The sequence below is a fragment of the Arvicola amphibius genome, chromosome 18, assembly GCF_903992535.2.
Source record: "Arvicola amphibius chromosome 18, mArvAmp1.2, whole genome shotgun sequence".
Lineage (NCBI taxonomy): Eukaryota > Metazoa > Chordata > Mammalia > Rodentia > Cricetidae > Arvicola > Arvicola amphibius.
The window spans coordinates 14,848,882-14,864,133 of NC_052064.1; the positions used below are offsets into that span (position 1 = coordinate 14,848,882).

General features: G+C 36.3%; 1 protein-coding gene across 1 annotated transcript in view; it reads left to right on the plus strand.

The window, feature by feature from the left end:
• Positions 1-15,252, plus strand: part of Sema3d (semaphorin 3D) — a 189,499-nt gene that overhangs the window by 162,356 nt on the left and 11,891 nt on the right. The window contains exons 12-17 of the mRNA XM_038315362.1: positions 1,222-1,444; positions 3,106-3,194; positions 4,745-4,786; positions 8,100-8,257; positions 10,771-10,835; positions 13,160-13,299. Coding sequence (XP_038171290.1) covers positions 1,222-1,444; positions 3,106-3,194; positions 4,745-4,786; positions 8,100-8,257; positions 10,771-10,835; positions 13,160-13,299 — 717 coding nt within the window. The remainder of the gene's footprint in view (positions 1-1,221; positions 1,445-3,105; positions 3,195-4,744; positions 4,787-8,099; positions 8,258-10,770; positions 10,836-13,159; positions 13,300-15,252) is intronic.

Here is a 15,252-nt window from a genome sequence, read left to right on the forward strand (position 1 = left end):
GGTCAAGGAGGAGACTTTGAAGAACTGATATGATTATAATTAATGTCTAATTTAAATGCTTTTCGCCAGTGGGAATTTTATTCTGTGTCATCTTTTTTATAAAACTTCAAGATATTTGTTTAGTTTTGGTGTTATTTTATTTTGAAAATTCTAAAATACTTTTAATAGATGTTTTCTCTGATATCTTTCATTTTATTCTATATACTTATATTGATTAAATATAGTTCCTATTTAAAAAAAATGACCATTAAGATGTGAAACGTGATAATGTTTTCCTACTAAAGGCAACTTCCTAGGATATAGTTTATGAAACGTAAATTCCTGCTGTGAAAAAGCACATACCTTGTAAAATGTACAAATGGTAATGTTATTCCTTCCCTATTCTGGATAACTGCACATCAAATGCGGTGAATTTATATCAAGTTGTGCTTGATATAAATTAAGTTTGACCACCAGAGGGCAGCTGACGCTAACTCTTTTTTTAATCCGCGCTCCCAGGAAGCGGTTTTAGGCAGAGGTGGGAAGTGGCCTGGGGTATGTTCACAGAGCCCAGGCTTAGAGGAAGAGCATGCAGGATGGACCCAGTTTAATTTTCACAGCTCCAGTAGCTGAAGTGTATAGCTGTACTTTCAAACCATTAAAGGTCTTCTGGAGCGAATTTTGTAACATGTTGATTTGTTCCTTCTACGTTTGAATAAATACACTTAAATTGGAAAAGAGTCCTAGCTTTCTTTAAATACAAAAATAAAGTTTTCTATCACAGTTTTGCATTTATTGATCATTTTATGAGAGTTCTTCATTATAAGTTTCTAGTACCTCCATTGGAAAATTTGGGGCTGGGTCATGAGATGTTTCATGATAAAAAAAAAAAATGGGCTGACCTATTTGCAGTAGTCTTGGCTGCCCCTGAGCCTGGATGCTCCTGCACTGACCCTGTTCCGGAATTACAGGGATGTATCATAATGCCTGATTAGAAAAATTAATTTTTTTGTTCAAAACCATAATCTTTTTTAGAAAGTAAGATTACACCGGGGAAACTAGAAAATGCAGGTAACGTCACCTGATTATGAATGTTTACATGAAGAGACGCAGATTTCCCTCTATTGGAGGTAGACTGCACTTGTTGCACACTGGTGTGCGTCCTCCTCTCGCTTATCTATTTGCTGTGCTCCGTGGCACGCAGCTCTCAGGTGTCTTATTCCTGCACGCATTTCTTTTCAGTGTCCAAGCAAAACCTATGACCCACTGATTAAATCCACCCGAGACTTTCCTGACGACGTCGTTAGCTTCATCAGGCGCCACCCGGTGATGTACAAGTCGGTGTACCCAGTGGCAGGAGCACCTACCTTCAAGAGAATCAACGTGGACTACAGATTGACGCAGATAGTGGTGGACCACGTTGTTGCTGAAGACGGACAGTATGATGTCATGTTTCTCGGGACAGGTACCCTCCAACCACACTTAGAGCCAAAGAAATTGAAGTGATCACTCATGGATAAGGAAAGCAAAAACTTCCAAAATATTTGTCAGCCAAAATCAAGTAAAGATCAGTTAATACAATGTTCCCTGAAATTGTTTAGCCTGTGCTTTGAAATGATGATCACAAATACATGTATACATTTATATGTATATTTTTATAAACATACTGTTTTAACACAAAGTATTATTGCTTATTTGATGATTCTCAAAATTAAGGAAAACATTATGTAATAACACCGTTCTAGTGGCGTAAAGACAGCATGTTCCCTCAGAACTTGGTACTGTAATATATATGCTAACTAATGAACTGAGCATTTTTTGCTATAGGAAATTAGTGAGTTTTAAATGTTGGGTATTTATTAGAACAAATTCTCAATAATGTGAAACAGTTAGAATCATTTAACATCTAAGCACTACACTAGTTTTGCAGAAATTAAGCTTATTTAGAAAGATCATGGCATAGCTAGGGCCTTTGTCACCAGCTGTCAAGCCTGATTATGTTTCAGATGGCAAGTGCAAACCTCAGATAATCCAGGGGATGCTCCATTTCCGAGACTGCCGAGATGACTATTTAAGGGTCAGAACTTTAATTAGTGTGTTATTAATTCTCATGAGCTAAATTTAATTTACACTGGTCATCCAAAGCTCATTCATAGGTCCTTAGCAGTTCAGTACCATAAAGAGCACTCAGCCACTAGATGGTACTACCTAACCTTTCCTGAGAAAAATTAGGGGACTTCAAAAAGTATATTATGTATTGGAAAAATTGTATTTAGCAGTTTTGAATATCTTAGAGTCATTTTTTAAAAATTAAATAATCTCGGCATTTTCTACACATACTGGAATTACTGTATGTCCCTATTTTCAAGCTCCCAGATAAGAGTTTTAAAGACATATTTTCAATAGATTAATTGCAAGGTGCTAACTCTCTTTTTATGTTTGTAGTGAGTATTACATTGTCTTTCTATACTGGCATGCTACAGAGACACACTTCATTCATTATATGATTATTTAAGATAAATTTTCTACACATCATTTTTATTATATTTCATTAAGTTATAGCTTCTTTTAAGCTTGAGCCAAAATAACTTGAACCAATTCTAAATTTTAATCTCATTAACAATTATTCTGAAAGCACATTGTATCTGAAGGATTAGTAAGCTTCCCCGTGAGAAGATCTCCAATGCTTTCTGGTCCATATTTTAGCATTTTAGAAAGTTATATATATATATATATATATATATATATATATATATATATCTTTTTCTTAGTGTTTATAATTGAACAGATATAATTACTATGTAAATCTTACTGAAGAGAAAATAATAGGTTTATGTAATTTTTATTTTAGCAGTTTAACATTTAAAAAATAAAATATATTTTACTTGTTATTTCAAACAATAATAAATTAGTCATATATATGCAGTTACTAAAATGCTATGTGTTTTACTTTTAATCTCTTTATAAGAATATTCCCTAGAAGGGAAACAGCATTCCCAGCAGGCTTCATTTCCCACTGCTTTATTTGGGCAAATGAGAGGGAAAATTTTAAGATTTCTAGACATATTCATTCAACTCAATATTGAAAGCTAAACAGTGGTGTTAGGAGTCCGTGTCTTTTTTCAGACATTGGAACAGTCCTCAAAGTTGTCAGCATTTCCAAGGAGAAGTGGAACACGGAAGAGGTGGTCCTGGAGGAGCTTCAGGTGTTCAAGGTGAGAGGGGCTCAGGGCTCAGGGCTCAGGACAGAGGCTGAGACTGCGCAGTGCCAGGCGCCCTTCGTCTTTTCTTTCTTTTTCCCTGGAGAAGTCACTGAAATGTACTTCCATTGTTTCTCTGGCCAAGCGTTGGGAGAGGTCATAAGCAAGTGTGAAAGGCGCTCACTTCCGCTGCTGAATGCCACTGCCAGAAGGAAGCTGCTTGGTTGCGTCTCCTCACGGCATTCTCCAAGCATATAGTCAGTCACGTGGCCACATTTAGTCAAAGCCTCGGATCTCCGATTTCCCAGATGCTCTTCTACTTTATGAATCTTACTTTGCAATTTTTTTCCCCAAATGAATTTGAGAGACCTGGAAAAGTTTATGAATCATGTATAAGAGTCCTCATTTACTGCACTGGAAAAAAAAAATTCAATGATAGCAAGTTATGCGTGCCACAATCCTCTCGCCTCTTGAAGGGAATGAGGAGGCCTGGAGGAAGAGCTCTTTGTTTTAAATTATGCTTTTAGCAATAAATACGTTGTAGTGTGACCAGAATTCTTTGTAGCTACTCTGTGGTATTTAGAATTATTTCATGAAAAATAAGACATTAGAAATAATGTTACATGTCTTAGAAATATGTTCTTTTATGTTTTTGTTTTCTTAAAGAAGTTTATTAAAAGCTGTTTCCATGTAAACATCCATTGCCTGAAAAGAGGGAGTCCTCCTCTGTGAAGGGCTAAAGTTAATTATCATGCTGAGGTTTCCAGGATCCTGTTTACATTCTGATGATAATAGTGGTCAAGAAGTTAACAAGAACAAGACCTGCTATCTGGCCTCTTCCAAAACAAAATCCTGGGTGGCTCCTAAGGGAAAAGTGGATGTCAAACATAAGGGTGAATGAACAGAGGTTCAGGGAATGTCTATCATGAGCAGGCACATAACTGTAAGATAACAGGTCCTCTCCAATGGATCTTAGAGGCAAGAATTGACTGTTAGCTTGGTGATCAAAGTTGTTCTTCTCCTCCTCTTCTTCCTCCTCTTCCTCTTATCCTCCCATCCATCTATCTGTCTGTCTGTCTATATTTTTATATTTTATCATGAAGCCACAAATAGTGACATCTTGAGGAGTCACATAAGAACTATCTTCATCAACAGCAGAACTTTAACTTTGCAAACGCTGCTCCCTAAACAAGTTTTTGAATCTTTGATACAGTAACATCAAAATGGAGCAATAAATGATGGAGATCTTCTTGTCAACACTCGCATGAATTATATGCCAGCATGAAGATACGCAGGTTTAGAACACAGCAAAAACTTGTTAATAACTAGGAGGCATTTCAACACAGCATTTCCTCATAGCGTTGGCTAGCTTCTCTCTGATAAAATAGTTCAAGCATTTTCCTTGTGTCTAGTAAAGTAGAATCATTACACACTGCAAGAAAACAGCAAGTAGTAAGGTCATGTTCTCTCATTGAGATTCTGGACAGCCAAGTTTGACATAAAGCAGCATCCTGACAAATATAAAGCTCTAAATGTATTTACTGACATTTTGCTTCTGTTTGCAGCACCCAACAGCCATCTTGAACATGGAGTTGTCTCTGAAGCAGGTACTTTGTAATTTCTGTTTACCAATTAACTTCAGATGTCTGAAGTTCCCTGAAATCAAAGTTCATTTGCAGAGTCTATTGAAATTGGAGACTGGAAGTTAAGTCATTAATAATGCAGAAAGTTAAAGGTTGCCTGTTTCTCCTCTAATTGATCAGAAGTCACTGTTTCAGCCTTGCCTTAGGAGAATGGAGAGAAAAATATTAATGAGATAGTAAATAGTGTGTACTCCTTTTGCCTCTGAAAAAAATGAGTGTGTGTCTGTTCTCCCGAAATTGTATTTCTGCTCACATCATAAGACATATATTTAAGATTCCAGTCACAAGCCTTGAAAGGGACTTTTAATTCGGGGACATAGAAATTCAAATATGAACCATGGTACACGACACTAAGGAATCAACCTTCAACACTTTACTCAATAGCAAACTCTCAGAACCGATTTTCTCAACTAGAAAACTCTCTTGTTTGTTATGCGTTTAATGTTTATTTAATTATGCTTGCTTAGGGATGCTTGGAATCAAACCTAGGGCTTTATACTTATTAAGAAAGTTAATGAGTACTTTTTGCGGGGGGAACAGGATCTTATTATCTAATACACACACTACCTCCTTAAGTACTGTGTTTATTGAGAGGCGTGAGAAAAAGCTAGATTCCCTTTTTTAAGTGCTGAGTATAGACTCTTGGTCATTGTAAATACTAGACAAGCACTTTCCCTTTTCTACCATGGATGGATATTCCCATCCTGCTGTAAGTTTAAATAGAACGCAATATGCCAACATTTTAAGCAAAGTGGTGTAAGTGTTAATGCTCAATTTTAGTAACCATATATATATATATATTTATATATATATATAATATGATTTTGCAGTTATATTATAATTTCCACTGCCTAGATTTAGTCTTACCATTCTATTCCTACACTACAAACACCCTCAAGATTTAAGACAGTCATTTAATAATATAATATTTAAGACAGTCATTTAATAATATAGGTTCCACTGTAGGGCATTGCTACAATTAAACTTAGTAGTTCCATTAGAGGAAAAGTCTAAATGTGTTTGCTTCGGAGTGCTTTTCATTGGCTTACACAGTCAATAACTTTTATTACTTGAATCTCGGCTATTGTGCATTGAAGACACAGAAAAGAATGAGGGGAGTGGCATTAATCTCCCGTTTAGCAGAGATGGACAGAGCTGAGATCGGGGAAGCACACCGGCAATGTAGAGTAATAATTGAAGCATTTACCACAAAGACAAAGGACAGAAAGTAACTTGAAAGTGAGCCAGGAAGACCAGGGGTTGGGAGGAGAAGAAAGAGACAGACTAAAAAATGAATGATACAGTTCACTATATCGAATGAGCAAATAAGAATGTGAAAATGAGGGACTACACCTGTTTCCATTAAGTGTGTATAAAAGCTGATCCAAAACATACGTACTTAAGGTGAAAGGAAGTTAGAGATGACTCTGGAGAAGGAAGCGTGAGTATGTCAGGCTCTCCCTGTGCCCCCTGCTTTTTAACAGCTTAAGAACAAAAAGCTCTCATGGTTTTTAAGCAAGGGAATCTTGTAAGAAGACCATCTTTTTAGAAAGATCTGTCGGTAGCAAAGGGAGTGGGTCCTCCGCAGAGGTGGGGGTTACGAAGAAAGGCTGGCATTAGAGAAGAAGTTAGAACATTGCAAACGATTTGAGCAAATGATGATGCGGAGCAAAACAAAGGCCACAGCAGAGGTAAAGAGGCCGAAAAAGGTGAGAGCTTCATGGATGGAGAGGAAGTTAGTAAGATGATGAGAGTAACTAGGAGGGGAGCCATTTGCCATAAGCATTTCAGAGACTTGTGGGAAAGAAGATAACAGAATGCTTTGTGTTTAATGACAAGGAAGTCTCAACAGAATTTAACAGGCAATAAAGTCGATTTCCATAAGTTGGTAAACTATGCCTTTTATGCTACAGCCTGTTTCTGTGTGGGTTCCTCCTTATTTCAAAGCTGAGAATGGTCCACTAGAGTTGTGAGTTCTTGAGACTCATAGGCTGAGACTTATCATCGACACTGTTCCTCTGTCTTCATCTCCCCTGCTGCAGATGCTCAGATGGATGTATACGGGGAGTACTGCAGCAATTCCAGAACTCACTTTCCAAGTGTAATTTATTTGCTGTTTCCAGTATCCTGCTGCCTTTGCTTTATGATATAGCATTGTTCAAGTCTACCTGATGATGTAGACAGCAAACATTTACTCACCAACTGTAACCTGTATTTTATCAGGGATCAGTTCATCTTAAAGGATATAGTGCCAGGAGTCTCTTTTAGACACTTCTCCTGTTGAGAGCCATGGCAGAGGCATGCCATCAATGCTGCTTGTAATATCAATGCTTATTAGCATCTACCTAAGTACAATTTCTACTAATGAGAAAGAAATGATGATTCAATTCCATAGTCTAGCAGCTTGTTAGCTTAAATTATTGCCTAGTCCACTTTAGCTTTCTAGAATATTGTCTGTAGTTGTTAGTAGCTTTTTAGTTGTTGGAATTCATTTTGTTATTTTGTTTGTTTGATTTTACACTTTAGGGGCTCAACACCCAACTCCCAAACAAATGCCCTGAGAATTACTCTTTCTTATGAATGTCCAGCCTTAGCTTGGCTTGTTTCTAGTCAGCTTTTCTAAATTAAATTATCTCTTTTTACTTTAGCTACATTTTGCCTCTGATCTTTTTAGATTTCTTTATCCTATGTATATTTCTTTACTTTTTACTCCATGGCTGGCTGTGTGGCTCTGTGGCTCTGTGGCTCTGTGGCTGTGTGGCAAGCCCTGGCATCCTCCTCTTCTTTCCTTTTCTCACTCCTCCTCCTTCTCTCTCTTTCCTATTTTATCTCCTCTTATTTATTCTCCCGACATGCCAGCCCTGCCCATCCTTTCTCTATCCTGCATAGCTATTGGCCATTCAGCTCTTTATTAGACCAATCAGGTATTTTAGGAAGCCAAAGCAACACAACTTTACAGTTAAACAAATGCAACATAAAAGAATGCAGCACATCTTTGCATCATTAAACAAATATTCCACAGGATAAATGAATGTAGCACATCTTAAACTAATATTCCACAATAGTTGTCGATTTCATATTGAAATCTTCAAATCAGAGTCTGGCTAGGGGTAGGCAAAGTTTGCTTGTTTTATCCTTCCTCACAATTCTGCATCAGCTTTTACAGATAACAGGACACTTACAAATGGGTTTAGAGCTAATGTATGGGACTTAGAAAAGGGAGATTCTCAAGACTCACGTGAGTGATGGCGCTGATTCACTTCTGCTTGATTTGCAGCAACAGTTGTACGTTGGTTCCTGGGATGGATTGGTTCAGCTCTCCTTGCACAGATGTGACACTTATGGGAAAGCTTGCGCAGATTGCTGTCTTGCCAGAGACCCCTACTGTGCTTGGGATGGAAATGCTTGCTCAAGATACGCACCCACTTCCAAAAGGTCAGGAAGCCCCTCCCTCCCACATGATTTCTCACATAGTTTCAGTTAAAGGCAAATAGAAAACTTGGCCTGTGGAAGGAATATTATAATTAAAATATTCAGTCACTTTATATGAAAGTTGGAGGACTGAACAGATGTTCTGAAATTGTGAAATATGGAATTTTAAAAAAATCTGATAAATTATACATAGCATTTTTAACAACCAACCATAGTGGTTCATGCCTGCATTTGCCCAACACAGGAGACTGAGGCAGGAGAATTGCTGTGAGTTCCAGAATAGCCTGAGCTATATAGTGATATCCTGTTTACTTCTCAAAATTGTTCTTGTTAACGAGTTTTATTACATTCCTTCTCTTGGACTTCAAAATATGCAGATATTCACATCTATTGTTTTGCAAGTTGTTCATAAGTACTCATGTTTGTAGAAGTGCAGACAAAGCCCACAGTACATCTAGTGATTTGCTGCAATTTTATTTTTACTCTAATAGCTATAATTTGTCAATTTCTGTCACTCAGATCAGCATCAACAATAAACCGTTGCCTTGACATTGGTAGCTTTTTATTTTATAAACACTTGACTATACCCAGGAAAGCTCAACCATTGCATTATTCTACACACACAAGTACAAGTTATCCGGAGTTCTGAGATACACATTTGGACACATTTTTTTTTAAAGAGAAAAACATTAGAAAAAATATGAATGCCGGTCAATAATACTCATGTTAGGTGAATATTTTACCATCATGTGTCATATTTTTGTATGTACATGGTAGTAATATTATTTGCTAGGGTGTTATTTAAAGTATATGTCCTAGATAAAACTGTTATCGAATTATAGCATGCTTTTGGTTACCTTCATTTTTAAGCTATCTTTGCACTTTTGATATCTTTAGTGCTCTAAGTGAAGAACGTGTATTAATTTCACTGTCATATGTACATTTATTTTAGGTGAAATATTTCACTGATCTGTCAGATTCTAAACATTAGGACTCAACAATTGTGGGTCTTTTGTACATCTGCGCATATTCGTTAAAGCCGAGACACATTTTATATTTTTTAAGTCCATACATTAAGCATAAGTGGGTAAATATGATTATTTGGAGTTAAAAGTTGCCAACAGTTTGTTAAAACTTGTCTGCCCAGAATAGACTCATCTTAATGAGTGTTTGGGGATCTCTCTTCTAGAAGCTGAAAAGTAGAGTGTTCATTACTTGGCAATAAATGTTCTCTTTGATTAATTGATCCTGTTCCTGAAGAAGCCAAGATTTAAAAACATTCGTGACCTTATGTTCCTTACAGCATCATAATTTTTTTCTTCCTGTGTTTCCCAAGACTGCATCTCTGATCTCACAGACATGCCACTGTGATGTGCTCCCTCACCTAACATAATGTCCATCAGAGGCTACAGATGTGTACAATGGATGACTCTTTTCCAAGGTTGTCATCTGGTCAGCTGGGCCCCTGGGGAGCACTCCAAGCATCTGAGAAAGTTTACTGCCGTGTCTCTGATCTCTGAAGTGACAGCATGGACCCCAGAGCATAGCAGGGAAGAAGAGATCTAGAGGATTTAGCAATAATGTTAGATGGGAATAAGAAATCCTGGTGTGTTGTCTTATTACGTGGAGTACAGATAATAACATGACTGTACAGTACAAACAAACCAGAAGGGATTTTGAAGATCTTTATTTCAAAGCAGTATCTAAAGAGATAAATACATTTAACCCAATTGTAACATCTCACAGTTATATCTACGTATAAAAATATGATGTGGTAGAATGTTAATATGTACAACTTTAATGTTTTTATGTGCATATTGAAATACTTTCTGTTTAAAAATTTAAAATGGACAAAGACAGTGAAACTATATTAAGGAGTAAGATATACTTAGATTAAGTAGAAATGTAGCATTTCTTCTTAAATAGGTATTAATTTAAGGAACACCTATAACATAATGCAAAATTTCTTGTATTATTTTCACAATTACCAGGATAGCTACTTATTTATTGACAATAATAACAAATATGCATGCGTGCCATATTGAACTTGTAGTTCTGTTTCTGACTGAACCTAATTTATTGAATAAAGTGTGTAATAGAATGAACAACACAATGAGATTTCTTTGTTTATATGCATTTTCCTACTCACTGGAAGACGTTTGTATATTATGATTTTGGAAGGCAGGAGGGAAAGAAGAGTTCTTTCTGTGTCTCGTGTATAAACCTGGATCTTAGTCACATTCAACCTGTTCTATTGAATAACTTGTAAAGCTAGAGAAAAAGAACAGTAGTTAAATGAAATTTTGATCATGTTAATGAAAAACAGGATTTGTTGTGTTGGGACTTCTCTACCACAAGAATTTAAGTTAATGTTTGATTGATGGGAACTCTGACCTGCATTTAGGTTGCACAGTAAAACAAGTACAGTTTGTCTCAGTTAGTGTTAGCATGAGACACAGCCTTTCTATATTCCAATTATACTTGAAGATCTAATTAGCTTAATTTTCTTTCCATAGGCGAGCTAGACGCCAGGATGTAAAATATGGGGACCCAATCACTCAGTGCTGGGACATAGAAGAGAGTAAGTATGGGCTTGATGCACATTTCTTACCATTTAAAATGATAAGCCTTCTCTTCCTGAGCTTTTTAAAAAATTCTATATGAATCTAAACAACCATATATACACTATCTCATTGTGTATAGTGCTTATGTTCTGGAAAAAGCAACAGGAGTTTCCTAAATGAGTTCCCTGTCTACTTGCCTAAGTGTATAACCCTTTGTTAAATCATGATTTGTTTCATATGTCTTTTAAATTCCTGAGCCACAACTTGTTTCTTCTTTAGTGCCTTATCCGTCCTTTTAAAGTTGGAGGATCCTGTTAGAGGCAAAACAGGGTTGAGCCCCAAACATTTGAGAATCCTGAGGAAACGTGAAGACCTCCCAGGAAGGTCTGATAAAAAAAAAAAAAAAAAGAATTTAGTGCTTATTAGAACAAAGTTTTAGGTGGTCTGAACTTTATTTCCATTCACTTATTCTTGCATACCTTCAAGCAGTAAATGCTCATTGAGCAAGTTGCATATGTCCTTAATTGATCTGTGTGTACTGTGAGGCAGAGGAATTCCTTAAAGTGCTTATGCCCTTTGGAGGAGATGTCATTCGGTACAATTAGCAATACAAAAATGGAGAGTTCGCTCAAGGCTATGTTGTTCAGAAGAAACAATCCTCAGAATAGATGAGCTTGAAAATGTGTGTAGGGAAGAGGTAGGAGGCTGGAAAGGAGGTTTGGTGATTGACTTTGAATATGGAAAAAATTACCTCTAAAAACGCTAGACAGCTCTGAGGTTTTATTTATTGTCTTCTGATTTTCCCACCCCCAAATATATACACTTACATTTTTTTGTTTGGTTTCATTCTTTGGAGACAGGGGTGTCACTATATATTCTGGCATACTGCCCTTGAGCTTGATTTGTTCTGTAAACCAGGCTGAACTTTAATTCACAGAAACCCTCCTATCTGCCTCCTGATTGCTGAGATCTCTCTCTCTCACACACACACACACCATACACACACACCACCACACAAACCAGGAAAAGGAAAACACACTCTTTTTTTTTTTTTCAAGACAGGGTTTCTCTGCAGCTTTTTTAGAGCCTGTCCTGGACCTAGCTCTTGTAGACCAGGCTGGCCTCGAACTCACAGAGATCCGCCTGCCTCTGCCTCCCGAGTGCTGGGATTAAAGGCGTGCGCCACCACCGCCCGGCTGAAAACACACTCTTTTATCATATTGTAACTGACCCAAAATGACCTAACTCTTCCTAGTTTGTAACTGGTAGGCCGGGAGTCATTTCTTGATTGTAAAACACAGTTGTGGTTTTCACTTCTAAGTTCCTCCTTCTGCGCAGAGAGTTGTGGTATAGAATAGGGTGCACCCCTTCTTATTCTAATGCGAAAGTGACGCACTGTTGTGTCCCTTGTTCAGTTTAGTGAACTTCATTGCATGCTGTGAATTCCAACCTTTACACACATACATGAGAAGATACATCAGGGGCGGTTTTGAGAATGGAGGACGTGGGAATGACCAGAACACTCTCTATGTGTTCCTAGGCTTTATAGTCACCTGTTTGTTAGGGAAAATGACAACTGGAAAACAGGAAAAATACGTTCTGTGTCAGATGATGACAGGCGGCACAAAGGAAATGAGCCAAGTACATTGTTCCCTGAGTCACGCACAGTAATCGCCTTCCCTTCACCACGCCCCTTTCCTGCACTAAACCATTTGCACAAGATCTCTTTAAATCATCATCTTGCCCATTCCCTTCCTGCTGGGGTCCCCTGCAACTTCTTCCATTTCAAATCCAAGAGAAAATTGTCATTTTTGATTTTTATATGATCTAGAATTTTTTTCTTCTTTGAATCACTTCATTCTCTAGACGGATGCTTGCCAGTTAGGAAGTTTTGTGAGCTTACTCTACATCCTTGTTAACTGGAGTCAATAATGGTAGCTGATTTATATCAGAAAATCAACAATACAGAAAAATAAAAATGAAAAACTTAAATTATTTAATTGAATAAAAAAATAAATTACTTTTCCAGAACCAACAACATTGAAAGACATAAAAAGTTTTTAATGAAGAGATATAATATTAATATTTACATATTTCAAATTTTTACATCTTTAAAATAATTGTGACAATTAAGGACTAAGATGATGATAGAGGAGTAGTTTAAACGTCCCTTTGTTGGATAGTATCTGATTCCTGATAACAGTATTATAGTATGAATTTCCATTCTCTTTAATAATGTGTATGGTTCTTCCGTGGCGACATCTGTTCTGAATCAGTCTATTTTCCCATTGCTTTTAAAATCAGGTCAAGGTTAATCTCCAATGCTATGTTTGCTTTCTAGGCATTAGTCTTGAAACAGCTGATGAAAAGGTGATTTTTGGAATTGAATTTAATTCAACCTTTTTGGAATGTATACCAAAATCCCAGCAAGCCTCTGTTAAATGGTACATCCAGCGGTCAGGAGAGGAGCATCGTGAGGAGGTAAGCCGTCAGCATCAAGGATTCTACTGTCAAACCGAAGTCAGCTATTCCTTATGAAAGTTGCACAATACTGAATGTCATAGAGCACTCTCCTCACTGTTTGATGAAAGGACAGGTCAGAGTTTAGACTCACCAACAACAGAGGTTACAAAAGTTTGGGGGATATGAAGAGGCCAATTCAATGCAAGTATAGCTCTGACACATATCTTTAAAACATTCACATGATTGTTTCTTTCAAATTTTTATTTCTTAAAAAATTTCAAGACAATTTCTGATTAAAGATGAGAACACGATCTTTTTCTAAAGTTAGTAACATCACTAACTTTCAGCTACTATTGAGTTTAGTCTAGGTCACAAAATGAAATATTTCTAGAAATATCAAGTTCTATTAAATCATATCATAAGAGGAAAGTGGATAAAATTGCAGAATTTGGAAATGTATATATTTTCAGTTTTATTTATTTACATAATAAATCTTATGTCAAGGCGAGAAAATTAATTGTTTTATTTTATTTATTTTATTTTGTTAATTTTCTTGACTTGAGACTGAGATATGCTATGAACATTTTATGACATAGATAAGTCATATATGTTACAGAATTGAATGAGGTTATTTTAGGCAGTCTTAGAAATCTTAGATTAATACTGTAACTATTGTGAAATAAAATCTATATTGTAGAATTGATTGTTTTTATATTTATTACTAAAGAACAAAAAGAACCCAGTAACAGGGCTTGAGAGATGATTCAGTGGTTAAGACCTTGGCAGCTCTTCCAAAGGGCCCAGATTACTGAATCTGTATCCACATTGGGTGGTTAATAATTGCCTGTAACTACAATTCCAAGGGAGTTAACACCCACTCTGACCTCTGTGCCCTAGCATACACTCAGATCCATACATATGTACATAAATAAAAATATTAAAGAATCTAATGATATTAGGATTTACAATTCTTATATTACACAAAAGACACTGTGATGAGTGAAAGATGGAATGTAGAATTCAGAAGAGATGTTTTTAGTGTTAAAAGATGCTCCTGAGCTCCCAGTGGATATGATTGTTCTGTGACATAAAATATTCGTAACATATTGCAATCACAAGTCTGTGTTAAGAAAATTAACAGAAAAAAAGAATAAGCACCATTTTTTCTCTGTGTTGACTTAAGTTTAATACGTAAATACATGAAACTGGAAATTTGAGGATGTCTGTTGACTTTATTCTCTATAATATCACATATCAACAAAACTTGATATCATTAAACATAAATCCTAACATAGGCAGGGAATATACACACTCAATATTTATTTAAGTCTATCCTGTAGGCAGAGGCTGCTCGTTTGTTCCCAGCTGCCCAAGACCCAAATAACCAAACAGAAAGTTTATTAATTACAACAATGCTTGACATATTAGTTCAGGCTTTTTATTAACTAACTCTTACATCTTAAATTAACCCATTTCTACTAATCTGTGTATCAGCACAAGACTGTGGCCTACTAGTAAAGGTTCCAGGGCATCTGTCACCTTTGGCATCTCCTTGTCTCTTTCTACTCTCTATTCAGACTTTCGGCTTGGCTTTACTCTGTTAAGCCATTGGCCAAAAGCAGCTTTATTAATCAATGGCATATTCACAGCCTACAGAAGGGAATCATACATTTCCTCCCCTTTTTGTCCAATTAAAAAGGAAGGTTTTAACTATAATATAGCAAGATTACATACAACAAAAATTATTAACAAGAATTATAGTTACAATATTTAGTATATTTACATTTGACAAATTAAGGAAAATACTCTATCATCTCTTCTATCTTTGTGAGTCTAATGTTTTATATCTAATATATCTTTTATATTTATAATTATCTTTCTTCAACTTCATCAAAGACTACATCTGGACATAATATTACCTAAGTAAACAGGAAGTACATTGTAAGCACCTTCCAAAACTCTAGAATTGAA